Below are 27,536 nucleotides of genomic sequence, written 5' to 3' on the forward strand. Positions count from 1 at the left end.
TGATAACTGGACTGGCATTCAGTTCCGAGAAGCTTGTGCTACTCACCATTACACTGTGCCATTCATCTCGATTTAGACTCTCGCCCACGGTGACACTCGTTGAATGCTTGCCAAAGACATGTACAACCTTTAGCTGACCCTTCTCGACAATCACATAGAGTGCATAGGGGTCCAAATTAATGCGATCCGGATTCTTAACGTTGTGATAGACGAGCAGGCCGTGCGGCAGTCGTGTGCGAAATTGAAATGAAATCTCACGGCAAAGTCTGTGAATTAGAAAGAGAAGAAGACAGAGTGAGAATTAGAATGAGACAGAAATAGTTTACATGCAGCCGTGCGCCTGACAGACTTTTAAATTTATATGCTCTGAGCTCTTGACTGTCTGCTGGCGACAACATGAGTTACAATTAAAACTACAGCCCAAATTGCCAGCACGGACCAAGGAGGCAACAACAACAACAACAACTACAGTGATAACAACTTTTGTGCAACAACAAAAATTGTTTTGAATTTTATTTGACTCGGACACAAGTCGTAATGTCTTGCAGTGTGTGTGTGTGTGTGGCCTTTATTTAAATATTATTTTTATTTTGATCTTAATTTAATATGCAAATGGTAAATGTTTGCACAAATTGAATTTGCAGTAGCTCACAAAACTTGTCTCTACAATTTGCTGTCAACTCGGGCAAAGGTCCTGCAATTGAGCAGAAAATCAAATCTCTGGCATTTCCGGACGCCAGCACTAAAACGCTTAATTGCCAAAACACTTAAGGCAAAAATATGTTAAAGCTGCGTCCTGTTTACTAATTGCAACTGCACAACACATCAGATGCAAGTATTTAACCCACTTACGACAGGTGTTCGAGTTGGGCAAAGTTTAGAGCTGCGCGTGCTGCGTATTTTTAAGGCAAACAAGCACGTAGTCTTAGAGACAAGTCGTGTCGTGCGCGGGAAACACGACTCGACACGACTCAACAAAATTGAACAAGACTCGAAAAAAAAGAATGTAGTTTAATACAATGGGAAGGGTATTTATCTTCTATTCGAATGAAGCCACACATTTTTAGATTTCTGATATATGTTTGAATAATACACTTTTAGAGCATTCCATTCTCGTGGGCGGAAAATACGTGAAAATCGTGTCAATTCAACATTTTAGTTTTTTTATGCTTTCAACTGTTCACAAAAATTTGTAAATATTCTTTACTGAAGAAGCCTCCTAGAAAAGAGAGGCTGTTTGTCAGACCAAAAGTTTTAGCTCAAATCTACGCTTTTCACCGTTTTCGTCAAACTCACTTAATCGGTCGGAAGCTGGATGGAAATCTCTGCTGATCGCAATTTTCTTTTCTATGTGTGCGACTTTAATGTTACAACATTTTGCAAATTTAAAAACTTGTCTAAAATTTAGAAAACTTGCCAATTTAAGATAATTTGTGTAAATTTGGAAAACATTTTTGCTTGAGTGTAGAGTCCAATGTGAAAAAGGCCTGCGTGTGCTACAAAGTTGTTGGCCAAGTTTTCAACTTTGAGAAGCGTAAAAGAAAGGCAGGGAAAATCAAAAACGGACTCTTAGCTTTGGGCAAAATTGTTGGCTTTCTGGTGTTAAGGTACATCAAACACATTTTGAGCTGAAAGGCCAACAATCTGGCAAATGACGCGCGATTCGCGGTTCTCTCGCGGGCCATGAAATATGCAAAAGACTTTAAAAATGCCGCACAACGAAATTGAGGTAAGTGTGCCGAGCAAGCCGTCAATATTCCGGACGGACAAGGGCCCGGACTCGAGCTGGACTCCAGCTGGACGCTGGCCCGCCCACTCACCTTAATTGAAATGTCTGTATGATGTCGCCGTCCATTTGGATGAACGTGTTGTTTTTGGCAAACACGAAGGTCTTGTCCTGGCCCGTTTCCGCAAACGTCAACTCCGGGCCGCGCTGCTCGATGGGCACGGGTGTTGTGCCGCCCCCATGCCCGCCATAGCCGACCGGCGTCTGGGCGGGACTCTGCGTGTAGCTGGCCAGCGAGGATTCTGTGGTGCTCGGCTCTCGCGTGGTTGACAGCAGGAAAGGCGGCAAGGTGTCTGCGCCAGCACAAAACATTTGAGTGACAGCAAGAGGGTTCAGGGGGGATTAGGTAATTTGCTTACGTGGTCCGCCAATGCAGTGGAACAGGCACTCGGCCTCGGTGCTGAAACGGTTCTGGGGATTTCCATCGCAGCCGCCCCAAATGAATGTGGTGCATTCGCTGGTCGTCGGCTCGTAGCGCCATTTGTATATGTATTGCTTGCACGGACCGGGATCACCCGGTCCGGTGCACTTCTCGTACAGCTTCTCCTTGGGCGCCTGCATTAGCGCCGAATTGTTGCCGCTGCCGACGCCGCTGCTGCTGCCCGCATTGGCGCCCAATGAGCCGCCGCCGCCGCTGTTGCCGCTCGGTTCGCTGTTGGACTGGGCGCCGGCACCAGCACCACCTGGCTGGCTGGCACCACCTGGCAGGCTGCTGCTGCCGCTGCCATTGCCAGCGGCGCCTAGGCCAGCGCCGAGCGCCGGTAAATTGACAATACCTGCGACATTGCCATCAGCCAAGCCGCCAACCAAGGTGCCATTCACAGACAGGCTCAGATTCGACACGGGCCTTAGTTTGGCTAGGAGGAGCAGCAGCAGAAGAGGCAGCAAATTTGGCATATGCAGTTTCATGTCGCTGTTGCGTGTGTTGCTGTTGACTGCAAGAAAATGGCAAAACTTTTAGACTGTGTTATGGATAAATGTTTTCTTTGAAAAGTGAAAAACTTAAGCTAGGAAATGGAATGGCCTCAAATGAGGAAACATTATTTATATGAAGTCTAGCCATTGTGCTGAAGGATACATATTTAATTCCATAAAGTAAACATATATTTTTTCATAAAAGAGTTTTGAAGAAGACATGTTTAATCCCATAAAATAAATATGTATTCATGTCTAAAAAAGTTTGCATAAGAACTACAATGAAAACTGAAATTCTTACCGCAGCTTGCTCTTGGGTGATTTGAAGAACTTGAAACTGACATTAGCATATATATTCTTCTTTAAATAGCTTAATCTTTTGAATATGGGACTACTATATCATTTAGTTCTATAGGAAATTCGGTTGAAAAATAAGTTTTTATCTTAAGAACTTATAAATGACATTGACATATTCGTTCCCAAAATAAGTTCTTTTTTGAAAATCCTTTCATTGAAAATCCTACTACTATATCCGATAGTTCTACAGAAAAGATCTCTTGAAAAATTAGCTGATGTAGTCATAATTGTTCTCTTTTGAAGAGCTAAGCATTATGAATATGGGACCTATATATCACCTAGTTCTAGAATAACATCTAGTTAAAGAATAAGTGCTTATTTGAAAAGTTTGTTTCTTTTCGGCATTTATTAGTTAAATTATGGTATATGAGGAACTACTATATCACAGGATGAATCGAGCGACAAATAAGATTTTGTGTCGATTGTGTTTTCTGTTTTTCAAGAATTCTTGACAAAATTTGCCAGCTGCACATTTCTCCCAATATATATCACCAATACCGTATCAAGCCGGCTAGCCTATCTGTCAGACATTAAGCCTTTATATAAATTCACATTTGCCTAAGCCATTCCGGCTTTCTTCAAGTTTTTGTCACGATCATTTGACTGCCAGACATAATTAATACACCTGCTTTCTTTTGTCGTACCTTGTGCGTTTCATTAGCCCCATTAAGTATGCTACATAAAAAATGCTGTCGCTGTCTGTGCCACGCCCCCGCCCCAGCCCCCGCCCTCTCTTCTCGTTTCATGTGCTCATTAGATTTGTGGTAATTGTACTATAAATTCACTGGGGCAATTTACGGGCTCGTCACAGCAGCCGCACAAAGAAGCTATCACAGCTTATGATTTCAGCTACTTGTTACCAGCAATGTCTTGGCCTGGGCGTGTGTGTATTAGAGTGTGTGTGTGTGCTGAGCAGTTTACTATTGTCATGGCGCACTATAAATCCCATTTACATCATCATGCTCATCATCATCAGTCAATGTCTGGCTGGGAAAATGAAGCGACGTTGCATTTCTTGCTGGCATTTAACGAAAACGAACTTTTGTGCTTACACTTCCGCCGGAAATGTGACAAGACACACACACACACAGGCAGAGAGAAAGACACACACACACATACACACATCAGTTGCTGTGAAGATGCGTGAGTTTAAGCCGTAGCTTGAGCTGATTTACAAGTAGCTTATCGTCGTGGAAAAAACTGTCAAAAATCTAAAAATAATGATGCGCCTCGACTTTGAACTAAATGCTGCCAAAATGGGGCGTGGGCGTGAGTGTGTGGGCGGGGCTGCTAAACGTCAAAGGGAAATGGTGTAAAAAAGGGAAATTAAGTTTCTTTCTGCCACCCAAAAACTTTGTGAGTTTTGCATAACGATCAAAATGGACGTGGATGTTAGCTTTGGCCTGCCAATGTTCCTTCAACCTAACCCCAAGCGCTTTGTTCCCGACTAGAGATGGGCATGGAGCGTGTTTTGATGCGCGACACGATGTGTCCGTCTAGAGTCAGGCTGTAGTGAAAACAAATATTAAATCTAGTTGATAGTTCGCAGGTTTCAGCCAAACCCTTTAAGGATGACTTTAACGAGTTTTCACAAACCCGTCAAAAAATATGTTATAAGAAAGTTGCAGTAGGACAGATATTGAGAAAATTATTATGCAATAAAAACAGCTTTATATGTATATATTCTCAAACTTGTTGAGCTGAGCTTTGTTATATGTTGCCCGTGCATAAGTTTGTCGCGTGCTCGTAAAGGCCAGCTCTACGACAAACCCTTTGCCTCCATTTCCTTTTCATAAGCAATTTTTAATTGCGGCTTTAGCTGCCCGGTCAAAAAAAAACACAGCCACGTCGAGCAGCATGAAAAATGAGCAGGGCCAAAGTTCATGCAAATTAATAAACCTCAGAGTGGAAGAACGAAAGAGAGAAAGGGAGAGAGAGGGCGTTGCTCGTCAAGTGTGCGTGGTCATGTCAAGGATGCGTCGTTGGCCAAGTTATTGATGCCAGCCAGTCGCAGGCTTACCCCACAAATTTCCAATGCATGCTTGCGAAAAAGTTGGGCTGATGATTTGGGTCGACCAAGCGGAAAAAGTTTGCCTAGCTTTTGGTTTCCCGTCCGTGCTCAAAGGGCAGGCCTGTCATGCATATGCGGCATTTGCCTAAAGTGCACAAACGCCACAACACGTAGCCGTTACGCGAAAGATAACAGCCGCTACCTGTGTGAGGGCTCCCTGCTGACCAGACGATAAGCGAACTGCAGCGGCAGGTGCAGCAGGTAAAGGCACCCCAAAGAATTGGACATGAAATATCACGGGCGCGCTTTTGGGGCAGTCAGGTAAAGGGTTCGTCCCACAGGCACCTGCACGGGGCATAGTATTAGCAGCAGGTCAAATATGCTAGCATATATAAGGGGCACGTCGCGAGGGAATCCTCACACATTCACCACACGATCGTCATGGAAGCAACAACTGCAAAGACCGCCTACGCTCTGTTCCTGCACCGCGCCGAGCTGCATCGTCGCCGCACACACTATGCCAAAGTGTCCCAGACGAAGATACAACTTACTAATCAGTTGATTGCCAAGGTGAAGCAGCGCATGGACACCTGCAGCTACGAGGATCTGCAGACCTTGGTGCGAGAGCAGCAGTTCAAGCGTTTGCTCGAGAAGAAGCTCCAGCATCGCGCCAAGCAGCTCAAGGCCCTGGTCAAGCAGAACCGCAAGCTGAAGCGACTCCAGTAGAAAAGTGCACAGGAAACAGACTGGACAGCAATGAATCATAGAATCATTGCAATCATTACTTAGTTCAACTAATGACACATTTATTGCCTTTTTAAAGGCAGAGAAATTCAATTTCTTATGATAATATCGACAAAGTTAGCTCATGTTAGCTATCTTACGATCTTTGCCATGCAAAGAAAATCATTAATCATAATTATTTATAACTATTTTAAGTAGTATTTTCACTGTCTAATAAATTTCTACGATTTATCAATTTTAAAAAAGTATGCTTTCTTATGGAAAGATATAGCTCAGAGCTCGAACCCAAAGCAATTTGAAGCTTCAGTTTAGTTAATAAAAGCCAACCTCGCAAAAACAGATGAGATTTGACCAAGTTATGAGGGTCCAAAATTTGGACCCATATCTATATACGAATCTTGGGGTAAGATTTGGGCATGAATTTCGACCAAAAAATCGGTGTTCAGATTTGAATGTCAGATTAATCTAGAGGGAAAACCATGAACAAAAAGCCAAGCTTCGTGAAAATCGGATGAGATTTGGCCGAGTTATGGAGGTGAGGAGTTTTGACCCATGTCTGTATACGAATCTTGGGGTAAGATTTGGGCATGAATTTCGACCAAAAAATCGGTGTTCAGATTTGAATGCCAGATTAATCTAAAGGGAAAACCATGAACAAAAAGCCAAACTTCGTGAAAATCGGATGAGATTTGGCCGAGTTAGTGAGGTGAGGAGTTTTGACCCATGTCTGTATACGAATCTTGGGGTAAGATTTGGGCATGAATTTCGACCAAAAAATCGGTGTTCAGATTTGAATGCCAGATTAATCTAGAGGGAAAACCATGAACAAAAAGCCAAACTTCGTGAAAATCGGATGAGATTTGGCCGAGTTATGGAGGTGAGAAATTTTGATTCATGTCTGTATACGAATCTTGGGGTAAGATTTGGGCATGAATTTCGACCAAAAAATCGGTGTTCAGATTTGAATGCCAGATTAATCTAGAGGGAAAACCATGAACAAAAAGCCAAGCTTCGTGAAAATCGGATGAGATTTGGACGAGTTATGGAGGTGAGGAGTTTTGACCCATTTCTGTATACGAATCTTGGGGTAAGATTTGGGCATGAATTTCGACCAAAAAATCGGTGTTCAGATTTGAATGCCAGATTAATCTAGAGGGAAAACCATGAACAAAAAGCCAAACTTCGTGAAAATCGGATGAGATTTGGCCGAGTTATGGAGGTGAGGAGTTTTGACCCATGTCTGTATACGAATCTTGGGGTAAGATTTGGGCATGAATTTCGACCAAAAAAACGGTGTTCAGATTTGAATGCCAGATTAATCTAGAGGGAAAACCATGAACAAAAAGCCAGACTTCGTGAAAATCGGATGAGATTTGGCCGAGTTATGGAGGTGAGGAGTTTTGACCCATGTCTGTATACGAATCTTGGGGTAAGATTTGGGCATGAATTTCGACCAAAAAATCGGTGTTCAGATTTGAATGCCAGATTAATCTAGAGGGAAAACCATGAACAAAAAGCCAAACTTCGAGAAAATCGGATGAGATTTGGCCGAGTTATGGAGGTGGGAAGTTTTGATTCATGTCTGTATACGAATCTTGGGGTAAGATTTGGGCATGAAGTTCGACCAAAAAATCGGTGTTCAGATTTGAATGCCAGATTAATCTAGAGGGAAAACCATGAACAAAAACCCAAACTTCGAGAAAATCGGATGAGATTTGGCCGAGTTATGGAGGTGGGAAGCTTTGATTCATGTCTGTATACGAATCTTAAGGTAAGATTTGGCCATGAATTTCGACCAAAAAATCGGTGTTCAGATTTGAATGCCAGATTAATCTTGATGGAAAACCATGAACAAAAAGCCGAACTTCGTGAAAATCGGATGAGATTTGGCCGAGTTATGGAGGTGAGGAGTTTTGACCCATGTCTGTATACGAATCTTGGGGTAAGATTTGGGCATGAATTTCGACCAAAAAATCGGTGTTCAGATTTGAATGCCAGATTAATCTAGAGGGAAAACCATAAACAAAAAGCCAAACTTCGTGAAAATCGGATGAGATTTGGCCGAGTTATGGAGGTGAGAAATTTTGATTCATGTCTGTATACGAATCTTGGGGTAAGATTTGGGCATGAATTTCGACCAAAAAATCGGTGTTCAGATTTGAATGCCAGATTAATCTAGAGGGAAAACCATGAACAAAAACCCAAACTTCGAGAAAATCGGATGAGATTTGGCCGAGTTATGGAGGTGGGAAGTTTTGATTCATGTCTGTATACGAATCTTGGGGTAAGATTTGGGCATGAATTTCGACCAAAAAATCGGTGTTCAGATTTGAATGCCAGATTAATCTAGAGGGAAAACCATGAACAAAAAGCCAAACTTCGTGAAAATCGGTTGAGATTTGGCCGAGTTATGGAGGTGAGGAGTTTTGACCCATTTCTGTATACGAATCTTGGGGTAAGATTTGGGCATGAATTTCGACCAAAAAATCGGTGTTCAGATTTGAATGCCAGATTAATCTAGAGGGAAAACCATGAACAAAAAGCCAAACTTCGTGAAAATCGGATGAGATTTGGCCGAGTTATGGAGGTGGGAAGTTTTGATTCATGTCTGTATACGAATCTTAAGGTAAGATTTGGGCATGAATTTCGACCAAAAAATCGGTGTTCAGATTTGAATGCCAGATTAATCTAGGGGAAAACCATGAACAAAATGCCAAACTTCGTGAAAATCGGATGAGATTTGGCCGAGTTATGGAGGTGAGAAATTTTGATTCATGTCTGTATACGAATCTTGGGGTAAGATTTGGGCATGAATTTCGACCAAAAAATCGGTGTTCAGATTTGAATGCCAGATTAATCTAGAGGGAAAACCATGAACAAAAAGCCAAACTTCGTGAAAATCGGATGAGACTTGGCCGAGTTATGGATGAGAGAAGTTTTGATTCATGTCTGTATACGAATCTTGGGGTAAGATTTGGGCATGAATTTCGACCAAAAAATCGGTGTTCAGATTTGAATGCCAGATTAATCTAGAGGGAAAACCATGAACAAAAAGCCAAACTTCGAGAAAATCGGATGAGATTTGGCCGAGTTATGGAGGTGGGAAATTTTGACCCATGTCTATATACGAATCTTGGGGTAAGATTTGGGCATGAATTTCGACCAAAAAATCGGTGTTCAGATTTGAATGCCAGATTCATCTAGAGGGAAAACCATGAACAAAAAGCCAAACTTCGTGAAAATCGGATGAGATTTGGCCGAGTTATGGAGGTGGGAAATTTGGACCCCATGTCTATATGCTAATCGTAAAGGTTAGATTTGGACATGAAATATCACCAAGTGGGAGTATTATAAAGATCGGACAATGAATGCCGGGTAGAGGAAATACGACTGCAAACAGCATGTTCCCTTTAGGTTATGCTGCAATTATAATCTCTATCAATCTTAATTATATTATGTTCTTAAAATATATTTCAGTTATAGATTTATTTAAAAAAAATAGATAGACTAGCGGATATAGCCCGGCCTTGCCCGTGGCACGTATAAATAAATGTTCTCAAAAACCTTTGAAAATTATCCTATTTTTCCCTGTTATAAGAAACTATACTTTTTAAATTTTTAAAATCGTAGAAATTTATTAGACAGTGAAAATAATACTTAAAATAGTTATAAATAATTATGATTAATGACTTTCTTTGCATGGCAAAGATCGTAAGATAGCTAACATGAGCTAACTTTGTCGATATTATCATAAGAAATTGAATTTCTCTGCCTTTAAAAAGGCAATAAATGTGTCATTAGTTGAACTAAGTAATGATTGCAATGATTCTATGATTCATTGCTGTCCAGTCTGTTTCCTGTGCACTTTTCTACTGGAGTCGCTTCAGCTTGCGGTTCTGCTTGACCAGGGCCTTGAGCTGCTTGGCGCGATGCTGGAGCTTCTTCTCGAGCAAACGCTTGAACTGCTGCTCTCGCACCAAGGTCTGCAGATCCTCGTAGCTGCAGGTGTCCATGCGCTGCTTCACCTTGGCAATCAACTGATTAGTAAGTTGTATCTTCGTCTGGGACACCTTGGCATAGTGTGTGCGGCGACGATGCAGCTCGGCGCGGTGCAGGAACAGAGCGTAGGCGGTCTTTGCAGTTGTTGCTTCCATGACGATCGTGTGGTGAATGTGTGAGGATTCCCTCGCGACGTGCCCCTTATATATGCTAGCACATTTGACCTGCTGCTAATACTATGCCCCGTGCAGGTGCCTGTGGGACGAACCCTTTACCTGACTGCCCCAAAAGCGCGCCCGTGATATTTCATGTCCAATTCTTTGGGGTGCCTCTACCTGCTGTACCTGCCGCTGCAGTTCGCTTATCGTCTGGCCATAAGAGTTCCCTCGCACCGGGAGCCCTAAAGACGCATGACTAGGCTTTTGGTTTGCTACCTTTCCATCCTTATATTTCAAAAGTAGTTATAGCTGCGGACTGTTAAAAAGGCCGTGCAAATCTAGAGTCTGATGAATGAACCGTGAGTTTCTTGAAATTGCAATGCAGACAACTAGCTCAGTCCTGGGATTCAAACCAGCACCACTTTTGACCACTTTTACAGTGTCAAGTATTGACGCTATATCATATAGCTATATACGATATTAGTGTATATCCCAGCCCGGATGAGATTTGACCGAGTTATGGGAATGGGAAATTAATTTAGATTATTTGCCGAAATATGCGAAATACGCCTCAAATGTTTTTTTTTTTTATAAATTCTTGGAAATGAATTTGAGCGCGAAATGTCCCCCACCAAATCTGTGACCCCCATTTCCACCAAGATAGAACTAAGGTAACAACTGTTGATGTTGATCACTAATCAGTCAGTCATTCATTCAGTCAGTCATTTATTCAGTCAGTCAATAAGTCTGTCAGTCAGTCATGACAAACAGTTTTCTATATAGAGATATATATATTCTAATATTAAACGAAGTTTGTGGTCGCAAAAGTTTACCCTTTCGTTTTTTCATTTCCACTGACTACGAAAAACGTTTTAAAATATGCGCGTGTGTGTCTCACAACGCACACACACACAACAACAACAACAACAACAGTAATAACAGCTATAACAACAGAAACAGCACGCTGGCCCCGCCCACCGCTAAATTGCACGTTTTAAGGCAGGCGCTGACGCCTTTGCGTGGGAAAAAAAAACCGCGCGGAAAAGTCGTGCAATATGGTGGGAGGGTGTACGAGAAGGGAGAGTGTGGGGGGGGGGGGGGTGTACGATTGCACAGTGTTGTAGGAGAAAAGGCAAAGGAAAACGAAGCGCAAAGGCGAAGGCGAACAAATGAAAGCAAGTGAAGTCAAATTAAATTAAATGACAGATGTCTGACATTTTGCTAGTGAATGTGTGTGTGTGTGTGTGTGCGTGAGAGTGTGTGTATTTGTGTGTGAATGTAATATAAACACATGCAAATAAGACACACACACACACACACACACACACACAACAAACGCCTTGGTGTCGGGCAAAATGCACATGCACTTGCCCTCCAACTGGGCGCAAGGAGCGTGGCCTGGCATTATGTTGCTGCTGTTGTTGTTGTTGTTGTTGTTGTTGCTACCGTTGTTGTTGTTGCTGTTGTGCATGTCTCCAAAGTGTTGCCCGCGTAAGCGTAATGAATTAAAATAACTTGATTGCTTGAAATTGAACGAAATGTTGTGGAGGAGCAGAGCGAAGCAAAGAGTCTCGCTTGGCTCTGACATCTCTAAGGGAAATTGCAGCTACGCTTTGTCTGTCTGTGTGTGTGTTTGTGTGTGTGTACGTGCGTGTGTGTGCATAAATATTTACTGAAATTTGTATATTAAGTGACGTTGAAAGCGGCGCCAGTTGTTGTTAGCAAATGGCATCAGCAGCGTGAAGTCATGCAACACACACAGACACGCACACATACAACCCATATGTGTGTGTGTGTGTGTGTGTGTGTTATAATAGAAGTCACGCTGCATGAATGAACGCATAAAAAGCGAGGCTAACTGTGTGGGCGTCTGAAGGGGGCTGTGGGGTTTGCCGGCAAGACATACGAGCTGATCGCTGCAGGCATTTCGTTTACATACAACGTTAGGCATTAATATGGAGCAACAGTGTGTATTGCCTAAGGTGTATTTTTATCAAAGTGTAATTTATTTACGACCAATATATTTTATTGCCGACTCTCAAGTTCGATAACTGTCAAGACATTGACTTTGAAACATTATGAACTACTTTTGCAGCACATGCATTGGAACTAGTTCAGAGACTCTTAGTCTCGATAGCTGTCAAATAACTGACACTGAACTAGTTCACAGACTTGATAAAGTGCGTTTGGCAATTGGGAATCTAAATTAGCTTAGCTTACTTTCAGCTAGAGAAATAAGAGCTTAGAGCTTAGCAACATTAATAATCAATATGAAACTTGCTCAGACTGGTGCACAGGTTTTTTTATAAGTGAAAGATTTTTAGCAAACCTCATATATTATTTGTCACCTTATGTATGAGAACTTATCTGGATCTAAGGTTATGTTAGCAAGGAACTTATGAGTGCAAAAGTACTTGTTCACTTGGACTCGCTCACAGCTTCGATACATGCCCCTTTATATTTTTCAGCAAATGTTAAATAACTTGTCTAATTCCATAGTTGTACATACTTAGTTTGTTTTACCGAGTTTATCTAGTTCCAAGGTACTTATCTTTTTGGAACTAGCTCAAACTGGTTCACATGGCCTATGTAGTTGGATCAAACACTCCTATTAGGAGGACACCTCACTTGGGCGGAGATCTTCACTCAAACCATTAGGTAACAGGCCATACCTTTCCCATATCTCTCCAACCGCTTTTTGGCAAACATGTGTCTGGACAACGGACAAAAACTACCCGATAGTAACTATCCGCCCAACACAGTATTTACTGTAGTTCGCACATTCAACTTATTAGTGCTCTCTACAAATTGGTTACTTGCAGTTCTTTGTTTTAGCTTAGAAGTATATTGGGCACATTTTTCAGTATGACTAATACCGCTTAGTCAAGCTTCACTGTGCGCAAAATGTTAAATGATTTTCAAGCACTTAAAAAATGATTTAATAGCATTAACGTTGCCGCCGCCCTCAAAGTCAAAAACTATTCCATTAAATTAAACAATTAGTGCTTGACTTTTGCCAAAAGTTTAATGCAACTTACAGTCACACACACACACACACGCACAACATTTGGCGCTTAGAATATTAAACGATATTTACACGGCTCGCTGAGCTCGACTTTGTGCATTCTGGCTGCGGCTGTCGTTTTGCCCCAGCTCCGCATATGGAACATGTTTGCGCATTCATTTGTTATTGCATAAATAATTATTGTTTAATTTGCTTACTTGCACTACATACTCTGTAATGAAGTTGTTTGTTTGCCCATTTTGCCGGCTGACAGCCGAGTGCAACGGCCCAGACGGCAGCTACCCCCCCGCTTCCGCGCCACCCTTCGCTACGGGTACGTTATATGCAAATTCAGCTGAGCACTTTTTAATGTGACCGGCCGGCATGCCTGGCATTTTAATGCAGCTAACTGACTTTATTATGGCTATTATAAATATATATATATATGTGTGTGTATATATATATAATATAGGCATAAATAATTGCAGAACATTTGCCTTGCCCGGGCTGGCAGCGCGTGTCATCTCATAAATTGCCCATTGACTGTGTATGGTTGATGTGGCTTGCTATTTATATATAGCTATAGATATGTTAGAGAGCTTGTCCCGACTGACTGACTGAGCTGTGCCAACCAGAGAGTGCAGAGATCAAGCTCCCGAAAATAGTCATTTTTATTTAAAATAGAATATGTGAGATTGTCTCGCCATATAGATACAAATTTTGTTACCCCCCGCAATTACATTATTTCTTCGACTCGAGCAATTCCGGGTAATTTCTTTTCATAATTTTATATATTTATAAGCATTAATAATTGCAAAACATTTGCCTTAGCCTCGTGTTGCATGCCACAACTTGGCCATTGACTGGGCCCTGTTGCTGCCGCTTTCAATTTATGAATGTGTGCATACATAAACACATTCATATATATATATATATATATATGTGTGTGTATGTGCTTCTGTATGCACAAGTGTGTGTTTAGGAACTCATAACATGTTTACACACACTCACACACACACAGACACACAGAGTCTTACAATATTAAAAGCAATTTTGTAATTGCTCTTCACTTTTCAATGTCTCTCTCCCTCTCTCTCTCTCTCTCTCCCTCCCTCTCTTTCTCTCTCGCTCTTGATTATTTCCTAAAATGTATCTTTATATACCTGTTTTTGCTTCTTAATATAACTATGGTATTTGATTATGCACTGTCAAATTTGAGCTGCATTTGCACAATAACAAATATTCATTTCATTTGACTTTTATTTACCTTAACTTTATGAAATTAAATTTGTTGCTTATTTGAAGCTGGCAAACTATCTTTAAGTGCCTTATAAAGGTTGTCTTTATGGCGCTCCAGCTTAATTGTTGGCTTTTTAATGCCCTTTCAATGAGTTAAAATGGGTATAGAGTATTAGTTCGATTATGTGTATCTATTTTTAAAGTCTAGCTGAGCTTTGAAATCTTTCGTCCGACTTTCTGTTACAGACTGTGCATATATCGAAACTTGCCGGTTCGGAGCACAATATCATAAGAACAGCACAGAATAGATTGGTCAAGAATTAACTTTCTCAGACAAACACTCTTTTGTTATAGAATATATATGTATATTAACCTAAGGTAACACTTACGAGTTCTAGCATGCTCTTCACTTGTTGAAGATCGAATTAATATATCATATGGAATGACTTCGATGCAAAGGGAGTTTAGCTTTGTTTATATTAAGTGTATTTTTTTATTAGTTTTTCATTAGCTTTCTTCGAGATAACTTCACTTTATTCACAATTTTCGCCCACAAAGATTTCCTTTAGGGTATTCACTTTGCTGCATGCGTCAGATATCCAGATATTTATGTTTCCAAATATATTTAATTTATGCACTCAGCATGGCCTGCAAAATATGTATTAATTGAGCATATTTACATTTCTTTTTTTATTATTATTATTGAAAACATTTGCATTCGGTTTCACTTTTGGCGTTTGTTTTGCTTTTATCCTATTAAAATGGTTTTGGTTTTAGGTAATAGACACATATATATTATTTTTATTAGCTGAAAATTAGCATTTAAAATAATATATTATTATTTTGCAGCTAATTTCTATTTGAAACACATCGAATACGAAATTCCGTTTTAATTTTCAGTTTTCACTTCATTTTTTGCTCGTTTATTTTAAGCCCTTTTTTTTTTTTAAATGGAATTCTCAATAACTGCCACGCACTTTTGCAAATAAATATGTTAATTTAATTGCAAATGTTGTTAATTCTTGCATATATTTATATTTATTTTTATTAACTGACTGCAAATGGCTTAATTACTTGCAATTTATACAAATTAAAGTGGCGCAAAAAAAAAAACACAAAAAAAAGAAAACCCAAACGAGTTTAATTTCAATAGATTGCAAATTGGGTTGCGCGCCGTGTTCGTTATCCTGTTTAACTGTTTAACTGATGATATGCCAGCTTATTGATTTAAGTCACTTCCTGTGCTTCATCGATAATACATACGAGTCTGTGTGTGTGTGTGTGTGTGCGTGTGTGTGTTTAACACACTAACACTCTTAAATCATTATATCGCCACACAAAAAAGGAAACTTGTGCAAACACACACGTAGTTGTCGAACACGCAGAACGATACACACTCAAAACAATTTGGTGTGCTCTAATGGGGAGTGCCCGACTAGGAAGTACACTTGAACCCAGTTCGAGGCTGACGTTTCAAGTATTCTAGCTTCCTTTTACACAAACAAAAACTCAAGCTGCGACCTTTACGCAGTGGCTGAGCTTCGTCTGACCCCAGACAGATCCTGCCTTGAACAATTTTGTTGCTCATTGTCCGATTCTTATGAAGATTTCACAGAATTTATACCAAAGCTTCGTTTTTTATAAAGCTTAGCGAGAGTTGTCGATTACTTGAAATTAACTTTGTATATACGTGTACTGAGATATAAAATAATAATCATGGAAAGAGGAAGAGTTATCAATCACTAGAAATTAAATTGTTAGTTTCGTGCACTAACAGGGTCCACATTCGGACTTTAGAGGAATGTAATTCTTATATTCTCCGAGATTAACGCGTTTTCAAAAAGACAGCCGTGTCTGTTGCTGATCAGGCGATGTCTTCTTCCGTCTGTTGCGTGCTTTTGCGCAAAACCTTTATACCCTCTTTTGCCCATTATTTTCAATGGGTTCAGTGTATGAAGTGTCTTTGGTGGGATGGTGGGGTGGGCGGGGGAGGTCAGGCAAAACGTTTGCCCAAAATGAGGTCAAAGTGTGCACACGCTGTGGCGTGTGCCTGTGCGAGCTTCAAGGATATGCGGTTGCAATAGTATTGCGTTTTATATTTTCACTATTTTATTTTCTGCTGACGCAGCGGGTGTGTGTGTGTGTGCGGAGTGCATGTGTGTGTGTGTATCCTGCGGCTGATGAATCAACTTTTGCCTTTACTCAAGTCACGAAACACAAACGAAACGCACAGCCCAAACAAAAGTAAAGTCGAGGCTTACATTTGCCTGGGAAATCAGACACAATTGAGGCGCAGTCAATGTTGTTGTTTCTCTGTCGCTCTTTTTTTTCGGCACAGGACACAGGAGTCCTTCTGCCCATATAAAAGCCGCAGTGTCGCTTGATTAAACGAGTCAGCAGCAACCCGCTTGGGGAATGTGGGCGGGCGGCTGGGCAACGTGTCGTATGCGCAATGTCTGCAGCGGCAGCAGCTGCCCCTCATTGAATCCTTTGAGGCGGCATTGAACCTTTTAGTGCTAATTGCTTGTCCGAGCTTAACGAGTCCGGCGCTTTCACTGCCGACTTTCACACAGACTTTCCCCGGGTTTTTTTTAGGTTTTCTGCATTTAATCCACTTGCTTTGAACTACGCGGCGCGACTAAGGCCCCAGCAAATGTTTAGCTTAAAGCGACGCAGCGGCGGCGGCGGCAGCGACGCCAGCGGCGACGGCGACGCAGCTAGTTAGCGTGCTAAGCAGTCACAATAGCTACAACAACAACAACAATAACAACAACAACAACACTGTGGCGTCACGCATACTCCCATACGCACACGCTTACAACCACGCCCACAATGGCCATGCCCATGCCCATCTACATGCATGGAGACAACGCTGTTCTGTGGTCTTGTAGTGGTCTCCACACACACACACACACATACACACACACACATACACACACACACATACACACACACACATACACACACACACACACACAAATAGAGACCCACTCGAGCTACTCGGGGTGTTATTGTAGCCCGGCTTGGTTCTGGGGCTTGGTCGGGCCGACGATTTGCTGCGGCTTAGCCATTAAACTGTGCACATTATTAGTTTAGGTTCGTCTGGACTTGGGTCAGTGCTACGATTAACCGTAATAGGCGTCAATTGGAAAATTGCCACTGATATGCCGCACGGCTGAGCCAAAGTCTGAGACAGCGAGCCAGCGCTTCCTAAGAGATGGTTATATGCATAAAGAAGTGCATAAGTATGCATTTAAAGAGTACTCTGTATTAAGACATAAATGCATTTAAATCAAGTGCAAGTATCTTCATCATATAGGATTTCGTCGAAGTAAACAGCTTATTAAACATATGATACTTAATATAGATACTGCAGGTAATTACCTGGCATAAGCGTCTCTCTCATTTAGATTGTCTCAATTGCACTAGAGAAAAAACGTATGTTCATATTTATCAAAATTATACATACTTTCTAATTATTTGCCAAAGAAAATGTTGATTCGCTTTGCTTCAAATTCTGTAATTTGTGCTAAGTTTGCCAACTCTCCAGATTACTTTCTATTTTTGCTTATTCTCAACTCTATAAAACACGTACTCATTGTTATGTCTAAATTCGAAGAATAAATAATATAATTGAATGCAATCAATTTTCAATTTCAGGTGAACTTCACACAGAAACCTCAACTTACATCACAACAAGTAAGTATTGCATAAAATTCAACTTAATAGCTTTTAGGGCTTAGGCTGTGCGTCAATCATCAATCAGTTAATCAATCGACTGATTGGGTTTGTACTGCACGAATCTGCCAGTCTGTCAACCAAAGAAGCTATATTCTTAACAATATAAATTTAATTTTTCTAGCTTTATGGATTAAGTTTTGTATCAATGCTCGATTAGTAAGCACATCAATCAACCTATTGATTGATTGACTCTGTACTGAAAAAGTCGTTTAGTCTTTCAATCAATTAATTGACTGATATTGTCTTTACAATAAATATTAAAAAGTTCTAGCCTTTCTGTCAAGGCTATGTGTTGTTACGCACTCAATCAATCAGTCAGTCAGTCAATCAGTCAATCAGAAAAAACTCTTTTATATACTGTTTCTGATACTCTAACAAGTAAGGGTAACTGCTCGTTGCTCTACGCTCCGCTCTTGTGATTTATTTGACACTGGCTTCGGAGTCTTATGTAAATATTTGATGACATTTGCTCGGGCTGGTTGTAATCCCATTTTTTCTCTTCGTGTAGCTCATTGAAAATTCAATTTATTTTTTGGGCAAAGCGTAGCAAAAAAACATAAGAAAAGATGCGAATTTGCATTACTTTTGGCATTGATTTGCGCAACCGAGACGAGCATTTCTTTTGGCTAGGACAGGGGTCGGTTTGAGGTGGAGCAAGGGGGCGGGGCGGGGTGGTGTGGGCGTGGTGTCAGCTGCGGTTCTTAGTCGGAACTTTTGTAATTCATGGCGCAATTGTCTTAATTCGAAAATTGCAGCTTCGCAGCTGTAGACAATTTGTGGCCATGCACGAGCACACGCATCTGGCAATGATAATCGCGTATCTGTATCTGAAAGATGCGACGCTGACGTCGCAGTCGCCGTCGCAGTCGCCGTCGACAGCGATGATGATGCTGATGTTTAGCTTATCTGCGTGCAAATCGGGGCAAAATAACAAAACAAATTGCTCGTCAATTTGTTGCTCGAGCGCGTAACTGTAAACCATGTGACATGGCGGCGTGCCGCTTAAGCTCCAACTTGACGCTTGACGCTTGACCTTTGACCCTGGCCGTCTTGCGTGCCCCAGCCCAATAAAAGCAAAGCTGCATCAACGCATTGCCAAGCGACATTAAAGCTCATCTATGACTCGTCCGTTTGGCATCTATGTTTTTTGTTGCTTTCTGTTTAATTGACTTTAAGATTTCATTATTCTTAATGTTATTCATTATTATTAATGCGATTAGTTGATTGTATTTTATGTTTTCTTATACTCAGATTCCGTTGAAAATTAGCAAAAGGGGTTTAATGATTTTGTGCAAACAGAAGAAGGCTTCTGCGACCACTTGAGTCATTCTAGATCAGCATGACGTGATATATGATATAGTCTAATTTTTCTGTCTGCCTGCTTGTGTGCTTGTGCATGTCCTTATGTCACATAGTGTATCTATCTATAGAGGAAAGCCTTAGGGTATCTCCCAGTCGAGCACTTTCTCTTATTGTTATTAGCTTTGTTATTAGTTAATTGCATTTAATGAGAGTTTTTTCTTGTACTAAAATATATTATTGCATAGCTTTATAAATTTGATTTTGCGTTGTCTTTTGTCATGTGACCAAACCGCAAAGCGCTCACTGAAACAGACGCTGTCGGCGAACGCAGCTACAAAATAGGCGTCCATTAAACCAGTTGTGAATTGCATTTGCGTATAGCAACAACAATCAGAACAACAACAAAAGCAACAACAACAACAACAGACAGTAGACAGACTGTCAGCATCTGAGCTGAGATCACGTACGTTTCATTTTTCTCTGTCAGTCTTGAAAAAATATATATTGTACAAAACGCATTGCTAAATCAATTAGCTTGCTCGACGTGCAGATACCTAGTAGCCAAACAAAAAGATGCGCGTGCTAGGTTTACGAGCGTTGAAGAAAAAAATATATATATATGAGAGGAACAAACATAGCTTGCAAAAAGCAGATTAGATAAAACTTGCGAGTTCTCAAAAATATTCCATTTAAGAAACTCTGCAAGCCCAATAAAAGCTATCTTTCTTTACAGTTCGAACCAGCGTGTTGGTTCAGTTCGTAAAACGGAAAGCTGAAAGTTCTTAAAAAAAATATTCCACTTAAGACACTCTGCAAGCCCAACAACCGATATTTCTCTTTAAGGTTTGAACCAGTGCCTTGGTTCAAATCGTGAAACTTGTTCAACATAGCTGCGAGCCTGGTTAAGATAAAAATTTTCTCTTTCTCTTCTCAACTAATCCGTTTATATGTGTGTTAGATGCTGAGTTTGAACCGCCATGGTTCAAACCCAATTCTCAGCTTTGCTGTAATCTTTGCAACTAGGGTATCTGCCCGTTGAGCATTGCTGTAATTATGTATCAGAAAAGCGTTGATCGAACACATTTTATGGTTTATGGTTGGCCAGGTTGTTGACTTATTTTTTCGGTTTGCCCTGCCAATTGACGGCTTGTTAAATGCTCTAACCCATCGTTAACTTAATTAGGGGGGGTTCACTTCACACAGAAAATATATCGTGCGTTTGTAATTTAATTGGATTTTTATTACAGTTTTTTTATACCCTGAACCCATTAGAAATGGGTATAAGGGTATATTGTATTTGTGCAAAATCCAAATTTATGTAACAGGCAGAAGGAAGCATCTCCGACCCCATAAAATATATATATTCTTGATCAGCATAAATAGCCGAGTCGATCTAGTCATGTCCGTCTGTCTGTCCGTCCGTCCGTCCTATAAGAGCTAGAGAAATTTTAGATGTAGGTGCTCCTAGTGCCCACGCAGATCGAGTTTGTTTCCGATAATCAATAACTTGCCCCGTTTCCAAGCAATTGATAAAAATCGATATCGATATCCGGAGTTTTGGACAATTTTGGTAAATAATAAGAGCTAGAGTCACCGAGCTTGACATATAGCTTCTAAAATAGAATATATATATGCATTTGATGTTGGAAAAAGAGGGTTCAGGGTATCCCCTAGTCGGGAGCTCCCGACTAGAACCTCTTAATTGTTTTTTGCTGCCCCAATCTTGATGTGCAATTATATTTGAATAATCAGCAAATAGCACGCGGCCAGCCGATTGTTGTTATTATTATTGTTATTATTAGTAATATTATTGGTGCATTTGTTGTTAAACAATTATTTTGTTGACAAACGAATGCACAGACAGCTCAGCTAATTAGTAGCTATAGTCGATTATCAAAACAAAAAGACTTGGTCGTTTGTTTAAAGTGTGTAAACATCAGGCCGACGTGGAAAGTGTGTCAAATGCTGTAAATACTCATGAATTCACTTAATTAATAAAATAACTGCAAGCAATTGGGACTAAGGCAATAACCAAATGTAATTGATGCACAGCTGCATATCAATTAGATTAAAATTTCATTTGCCAATTGCCAAATTAAATGCTTTGCCACATTTAAAAATCGAATTTGGTTAATTATTCAATATAAATGTGTTGGTGAAGTGACATTTTATTTAATAATGGCTTTCAATGGGATATTTATTTACATATTGCGCGCGTCATGCTTGACTTGCTTGAGGACTTGTCATGCCAGTTGTCCTGCAAGACAGTCTGCATGACATGTCAGCGAAGTTGTCTTGCAGAGCAGTCTTTATTGCCTTTTGAATGCAGATACCTTAAGGTTATACTCTGAGGAGTGAGAAGTGACCTCTCTGCGTGCTTTTTAACCTGTCCGCCAGTGCGACAGCATGTCTTTCAGGCCCAGTTGACCGGCGCTGGGTGTATACATACACACACACACACACCCACAACACGTGGACAATTGTTGTAGCAAATCTCTTGTTTACCCCGAACCATTTTAATCGAGTCAGCTGATAGCAACAACAGACACACAGACTCTGATACTGAAACCTAGCACAGATCGTGGCCAAATTTGGTTGCCAACTCTAGAGCTGTATATTCCCATTATAAGTCATATGCAAACAACAAATTTTTAATTGCCATAACAAACAGGTGAGCAGCAGAAGGTAAGCACAGCTGAACGACTGACAAATGCCCTCACTAATGATTAAATTAAGCTTAACTCTCATCGGAAGACTAGCATTTCTGCATGTCGAAGCTTAAACTAGTCGAGAAATCCAAGCGAAAATTAACGTAAAGTGCAATCAAAGTTCACTTTCTATGTGAATTGAAGATAGCAAAAGACAAACAGAGAACGAGAGAGAGAGAGAAAGAGAGATGTAGAAAGTGAGGGGGACAGAGAAAAGACGAGATGGAGGGAGAGGATCCATCAAAATGAAGAGAGAGAAAGAGAGAGGGAGGAAGGCGATCCATTAATTAAGACGACGAGCATCGCAATTGTGAATCAGGCAAAAAACAAGCTTACAAATGTTAAATGATTTTTTGATATAATTAAAAAAACAACTAAAATTCAAAAGCAAGCCAGAACTTTTTTTGACTGTGTACCTAAGCAGCATATGGGTAATTAGAGAACTGGGGCAAAGTAAATTTGAGTGCTTCTCGTTGTCGGCTCTTCTTCTAATCTAAGGCATTATCTGTGGACAAATAGTCCCCAGTGTTCTAGGCGTCATTGACAGAGCTTTTCTCATTATCAGCAGCTGGCAAATAGTATAAGTAAATATCTAATTGTTGTCCGCCTCGCAGCTCTCTAGCCAACGGTTTTCCCAGTGTTTTTGTTGTTGTTCTTTCCACCTGACAGCCAGCAATTAGGCCGGGACGGTGGTAGAGGAGGGCAGAGCTGAATGTTAATCGAAGTGTCGGGCCAGCAGGCGTTCGACATGTGTCGTTGAGGGGGGATTTCGACTGAGGAAGCTGCATTTGTCAGTTTGTTGTGAGTTTATTTCGAATGCCAGTTGCGTTCTCACAGCTGAAAAGCAAATAATAGTCGGGCAGTGATCGACTGGGTGATACTCTGCAGCCAGCAATGAGCTGCTTAGTTACAAATATTTAAATTTTTGCTGTGCAGTCTACATAGGAGCTGTGCTTCTTTTCTTCTTAACCTGCCCCTACTCCATGAGAAGCACGTTCCCGATTAGCTTGGATGTTTCTTGAGCGATCTTTATACAATTTTCAGAGCCCAACTATTCTGGATCTCTGTACACTACACAAGAGTCTATATGCCTTGTTAGGTGTCTCTCGCTTTTAAAATCTTCGACTTAGGCTTAAAAAACCAAGTGTGAAAATCGATATTTATCGTTATTATGAAATTGGGAGAGGATATCGAAGTAAGTAGTACAGGAGAATATACATTCGAAAGTTCAGGTGTTCAGCTTTTGTAGCTTACGAGATCTTCAAAAAAAATTTAAAAAAATTTTCAAAAGCCCAGATTTAGACAACGATTATTATCGATTTTATAGAAATGGGGCTTGTTATTGTTCATTAAAAATGGAATTTAATTTGGATTGCATTTGATGCTAGCCAAGAGTGTATCAAGCTTGATGAGCTCCAACAGCCCGTTGCATAAATTGGCACCCAACTTATATACCCGTCAGGTTGAGGGTATAACAATTAGATAAACACGAAGCGAAGCAAATTTAAATTATATAATCAATATACATTTAGATTTAAATATGAATTGTACAGTGCAATAATTCATATTGTATAGCATACTAAATATATACATTATAAAGCCGCCCGAGTCATTCAACTTTATGGGCGCAATACTAAAAACCCACCCAATCAATCAATTGATCTGTGTGCTCAGGCATGAGCAATCGTTGGCCGGGGCTAATCAATTAATCTAGTCGAGTAGCTGCCATAATTCAAACTTGAGATTGTGGAAAGCGAGCGGGAAACATACCTTTGGTCAGAGGCCCGTCGCGGCTGTTGCTGATATCCGTTGATGATCGCTGAAGGAATTTTTACAATTTACAAGCTATCTGCTGCAGGCCATAAATTAAGAAGCACTTAATTATTAATTTATGAATTACAATAATGACACACTGGCACACAGATGGGCAGAGATAGAGATAGAGCGACACTTTTGTAGCCAGAGATTCAGCTCCAGATATAGATATATACATATATCTTTTGTATGTATAGCTGGCACTTGGTTGGGCTTCACGAATCCAAACACTGATTTGTGCCGCGTATTTAGACTTTAAATTAACACTTCCGCGTCGCTTGAGCTGCAGCTCACTTGAAGATCACAAAAAACCTGACGACCCATACACACTTAAGTGGCATCAATTTAGCTGTACACAGGAATCTCCTTGCGAGGCGCCACACGGCAAACTGTGCCCAAAACCGGACCGCACGATCGAGCTGCACAAGCCCAACTGACTGGAATCCAATTGCCCGACTGATAAGACCTCGCACACTCGTTCCACACTCGCTCCGAGCCGAGCGAGAGCTCCAAGAGAGAAATGCGCCTGTCTGTGTGCCGATAAAAGTTGCTATATCGCATGCGATAACTGACACAACTCGCATGCGACACAAGTTGATCGCAAATGGAAAACACGCTAAAGCATAGGTAGCTCACCCAATGGAAATTCTAAGCTGGAAGCTCTTGTGTTAAATCTCTTTAGCTGAATTCAATTATAGAAAAGGAAATACCAAAACAAACTCCGAGCTGCCACAGTCCATTCCAGATACAAACACGCGCATTTGATTAACTCTGGACCTTATAGCTCTTATAATGACCGAGATATGTTAGAGAATGGGATGTTGGTTTTGAATATATAAAACAACAACTAGGAGGAGCTATGTTAGAAATATCAGTCTTAAGCCATTCATTATGTGGAAATAGAGGGGCAAAAGGCGGAGTTATCTAGCTCTTAAAGTCTCTGAGATCAAATACGTACATAAAGACGGACGGGTGGACAGACGCACGCAAATAATGCGCTGATGATGGGCTAATAATTTTAACTAATGCGATAAATGGGAGAAATATAAATTCTATTTCGAGATTAGTCGACTAGCAAATATTCCAGACAAAAAGCCATTAGAATATATATAACAAATGATTAAGAAATATTCGATAAATCGATTCGATTATCGATCGAATAAAGCTAATACAATAATGCGAGGAATGTGGCCTCCAAATTCCAGAGTACAAGTAGGAAACAGCGAGGGCCCACAAAAGCATACAAAATCTATCGAAATCGTAGCGCAGATGCAAGAAACGATAATGTCTAATCGATTACTATCGATCATTTAATGTAAATTTTGAACGGTACACAGATAATCAAGCGATTTAGAAATAACCCATCTATAACAAACTCTGATTATGCAGTTATAAATATATATATACGCGAGTGCTTCAATTTGACATATTCTGCCTGCGCGTGTATATTCTGCATATTCTGGCTTTAAGCTGATTTAGCCAACGCATTCTGGCTACAGACCTGGTCCAGAGCTCTCCGAGCCGAGCACGTACTTGTAGTAGGCCTTGTTGAGCTGCTCGAGGAAGACAAATGAGAACACCGTGTGTGGCCCAATGCGTGCCAGATAGGGTGTAAAGCCCTTCCACAGGGCAAGGAAACCCTCATTCTTGACCACCTTTAGGATGACATCGATGGCGCCCTTATACTCGGCCTTGCCATCGACCACCTTCATGTTCTGTATGCGCGTCTTGGCCATGTCCAGCGGCATGGAGGCAATCGTTGTCAGCAGGCCGGAGCACATGCTGGCCACAATGTGAAGCGGCAGACCCTCGTCCATGTGCTTTTTGAATGCGGCCTTGAACTGCGAATAGGAGGCCAGTTGGACCATATTGACGACCATGGCGCGTGCCACAGTCGGCATGCAGCCGCGCCACAGCGTAAAGACACCCTCCTCGCGTATTATCCGGACGACTGCATCGCCGACATTCTTATAATTTCGGCGCTGATCTGGCGGCAATCGATTGTCGGACATCATCCGTATGAGGGACACCTCTGCCGGATTGCCAACCATGGCGCCGCAGGCGCCCGCAAATATGCCCATGGCCATGCTGGCCAACACTGTTGGCGCCTTGTCGAAATGCTTCCGATAGGATTCGATCTCCATCTGATAGACACCCATGCGGGCCGTTGTATACGTGGCCTGTCGCAGCAAGCCGGCACTGAGGCCATTGTAGAAGGCCAAGAGGCCCTCGGATTTGAATACCTTGGCGATGCAATCGAACGAGCTGCTAAACTCCTTTTTGCCACTGGCCCCTGATATTTGCATGCGGGTCTTCACCAAATCGAGCGGCTGTACGATGCAGGAGCCCATCATGCCCGCTGTACCGCCCAGCACGTACTTCATGTAATTTGGTATTGTCTTGTTTTCCACCTCGTAAGCGATCACCATGTTGCGCATAGTATTCGAACTTTTACAAAGAGGTTATAAATTTCGAAAAGCTTGATATATATATATACTTATGTATATTTATTTATCAAAACTGTAGGCTGTGTACGCTCGTCAGTGTAGTTCCAAATTGTTGTACGATTTTTGGGATTCGTTGCCCCATAAAACGTCTTTTGATCATTCTCCTGAGGCCTACTGCTTGGCACGGCTATGGAGATTGTTATCGATGACAGAACTTATCGGACAAAATGACTGTTTGCTTGGCATTGTTATCGATATTGTTTTCGATGACAGAATTTATTGGACAAAATAACTGCTTTTTGGCATTGTTATCGATGACAGAATGCATTGGACATGGTTATCGAGATTGTTATCGGTTAAAGCATGTATCGGACAAACTGACTATTTGCACGTCGTGGTTATCGAGATTGTTATCGATGACAAAATATATCGCCATGGTCGTCATGATTATCGAGATTGTTATCGATGACAAAATATATCGTGGGCTCTTTGGATCTTTAAGGTCAAAAATGGATCGCCTTGTGGGATGTGGGTCGCTGCAGCATTGAATTTAATTGTGGCAGTTAACAGGGCAACGCCAACAGATCAGTTAACGCGCCCATCTAATTTTCCGCACATATCAGATAATTGTTGAACTTTGTCTTTGCCACCTGCCGCCCACCTGCCACCTAAGACCACAAATTAACGGGGCCCAGTCAAATGGCTCATTATCTGTTTTGTGGCCCGGGCCTGTCATCATTAGAAAATTGTTCGAATTGCAATTAGAAGAAGCTTCACATAAGGCAAAAACTGGGCCACAGTGTGGCCCGTAATTAGACAGGCCAAAAAAAAAAATTGTTATGTCAGCGAAAAGAACACAAAATATGTACTTACAAATCGCATATCGGCAACTCATTGCGGGCTAATTAAGAGCTCATGCGGCGGCGGGCAAACAAAACAACCCAACACGCAACAACAACAAGAGCTTGCAACAACAACGAGAACTTGCAACGTTGTTGATTTTCGCGTGGCTCAAACAAAAATCGCATGCAGCAGACGAAAGAGTGTCGACTAATTAGTGGGCGCGGCTTTGTGTCTCGGCTAGACGCAAACCCCGAAAGTCGTAGCATACTTTCGGGCGGCAACTATTTAAATTAGACGCCTATTTGTGGCAACTCCGGAGCTCGCAGCTTCAAGTCGAGTAAAAGTGGGCCAACAAATGCCAATTGGCAATTGTGAAAATTGTAAATAAATATTTCAACAAATTGACAACAAGCCGGCAAACGGAGCGCGCGTCTATAAATCAGATCCGATATCGGCAGCTGGTTGCG

General features: G+C 41.2%; 4 protein-coding genes across 6 annotated transcripts in view; 1 reads left to right on the forward strand and 3 right to left on the reverse strand.

Annotated features, from left to right (window-relative positions):
- Positions 1-24,158, reverse strand: part of LOC115766919 — a 96,092-nt gene extending 71,934 nt beyond the window's left edge. The window contains exons 1-4 of one of the 3 annotated variants that reach the window (XM_030711002.1): positions 23,735-24,157; positions 2,146-2,721; positions 1,821-2,079; positions 47-266 (exon numbers count right to left, since the gene is read on the reverse strand). In XM_030711002.1, coding sequence (XP_030566862.1) covers positions 47-266; positions 1,821-2,079; positions 2,146-2,695 — 1,029 coding nt within the window. In that variant the 5' untranslated portion in view covers positions 2,696-2,721; positions 23,735-24,157. Of the gene's footprint in view, positions 1-46; positions 267-1,820; positions 2,080-2,145; positions 2,722-14,602; positions 14,686-23,734 lie in introns of those variants that run through there. The other 2 variants (XM_030711000.1, XM_030711001.1) reach the window with 2 other exon arrangements.
- On the forward strand, positions 5,511-5,795 carry LOC115766939. Its single transcript, XM_030711027.1, has one exon. The coding sequence runs from the start codon at positions 5,511-5,513 to the stop codon at positions 5,793-5,795; it is 285 nt and encodes a 94-aa protein (XP_030566887.1).
- LOC115766940 lies at positions 9,683-9,967 on the reverse strand. Its single transcript, XM_030711028.1, has one exon. It carries the CDS (start codon positions 9,965-9,967, stop codon positions 9,683-9,685), a length of 285 nt encoding a protein of 94 aa, XP_030566888.1.
- A 928-nt stretch (positions 24,159-25,086) lies between the features above and the next one.
- LOC115766985 (mitochondrial 2-oxoglutarate/malate carrier protein-like) lies at positions 25,087-26,335 on the reverse strand. Its single transcript, XM_030711084.1, has one exon. It carries the CDS (start codon positions 26,215-26,217, stop codon positions 25,273-25,275), a length of 945 nt encoding a protein of 314 aa, XP_030566944.1. The 5' UTR covers positions 26,218-26,335; the 3' UTR covers positions 25,087-25,272.
- Between the last annotated feature and the right edge of the window lie 1,201 nt (positions 26,336-27,536).

Source organism: Drosophila novamexicana, unplaced genomic scaffold (assembly GCF_003285875.2).
Source record: "Drosophila novamexicana strain 15010-1031.04,08,12 unplaced genomic scaffold, DnovRS2.1 tig00001292-arrow-arrow-pilon, whole genome shotgun sequence".
In the NCBI taxonomy this organism is placed as follows: domain Eukaryota; kingdom Metazoa; phylum Arthropoda; class Insecta; order Diptera; family Drosophilidae; genus Drosophila; species Drosophila novamexicana.

Excerpts from the sequence above, each read along its gene's own strand:
- LOC115766939 (XM_030711027.1), top strand. The coding sequence starts at position 5,511 with ATGGAAGCAACAACTGCAAAGACCGCCTACGCTCTGTTCCTGCACCGC.
- LOC115766940 (XM_030711028.1), bottom strand. The coding sequence starts at position 9,967 with ATGGAAGCAACAACTGCAAAGACCGCCTACGCTCTGTTCCTGCACCGC.
- LOC115766985 (XM_030711084.1), bottom strand. The coding sequence starts at position 26,217 with ATGCGCAACATGGTGATCGCTTACGAGGTGGAAAACAAGACAATACCA.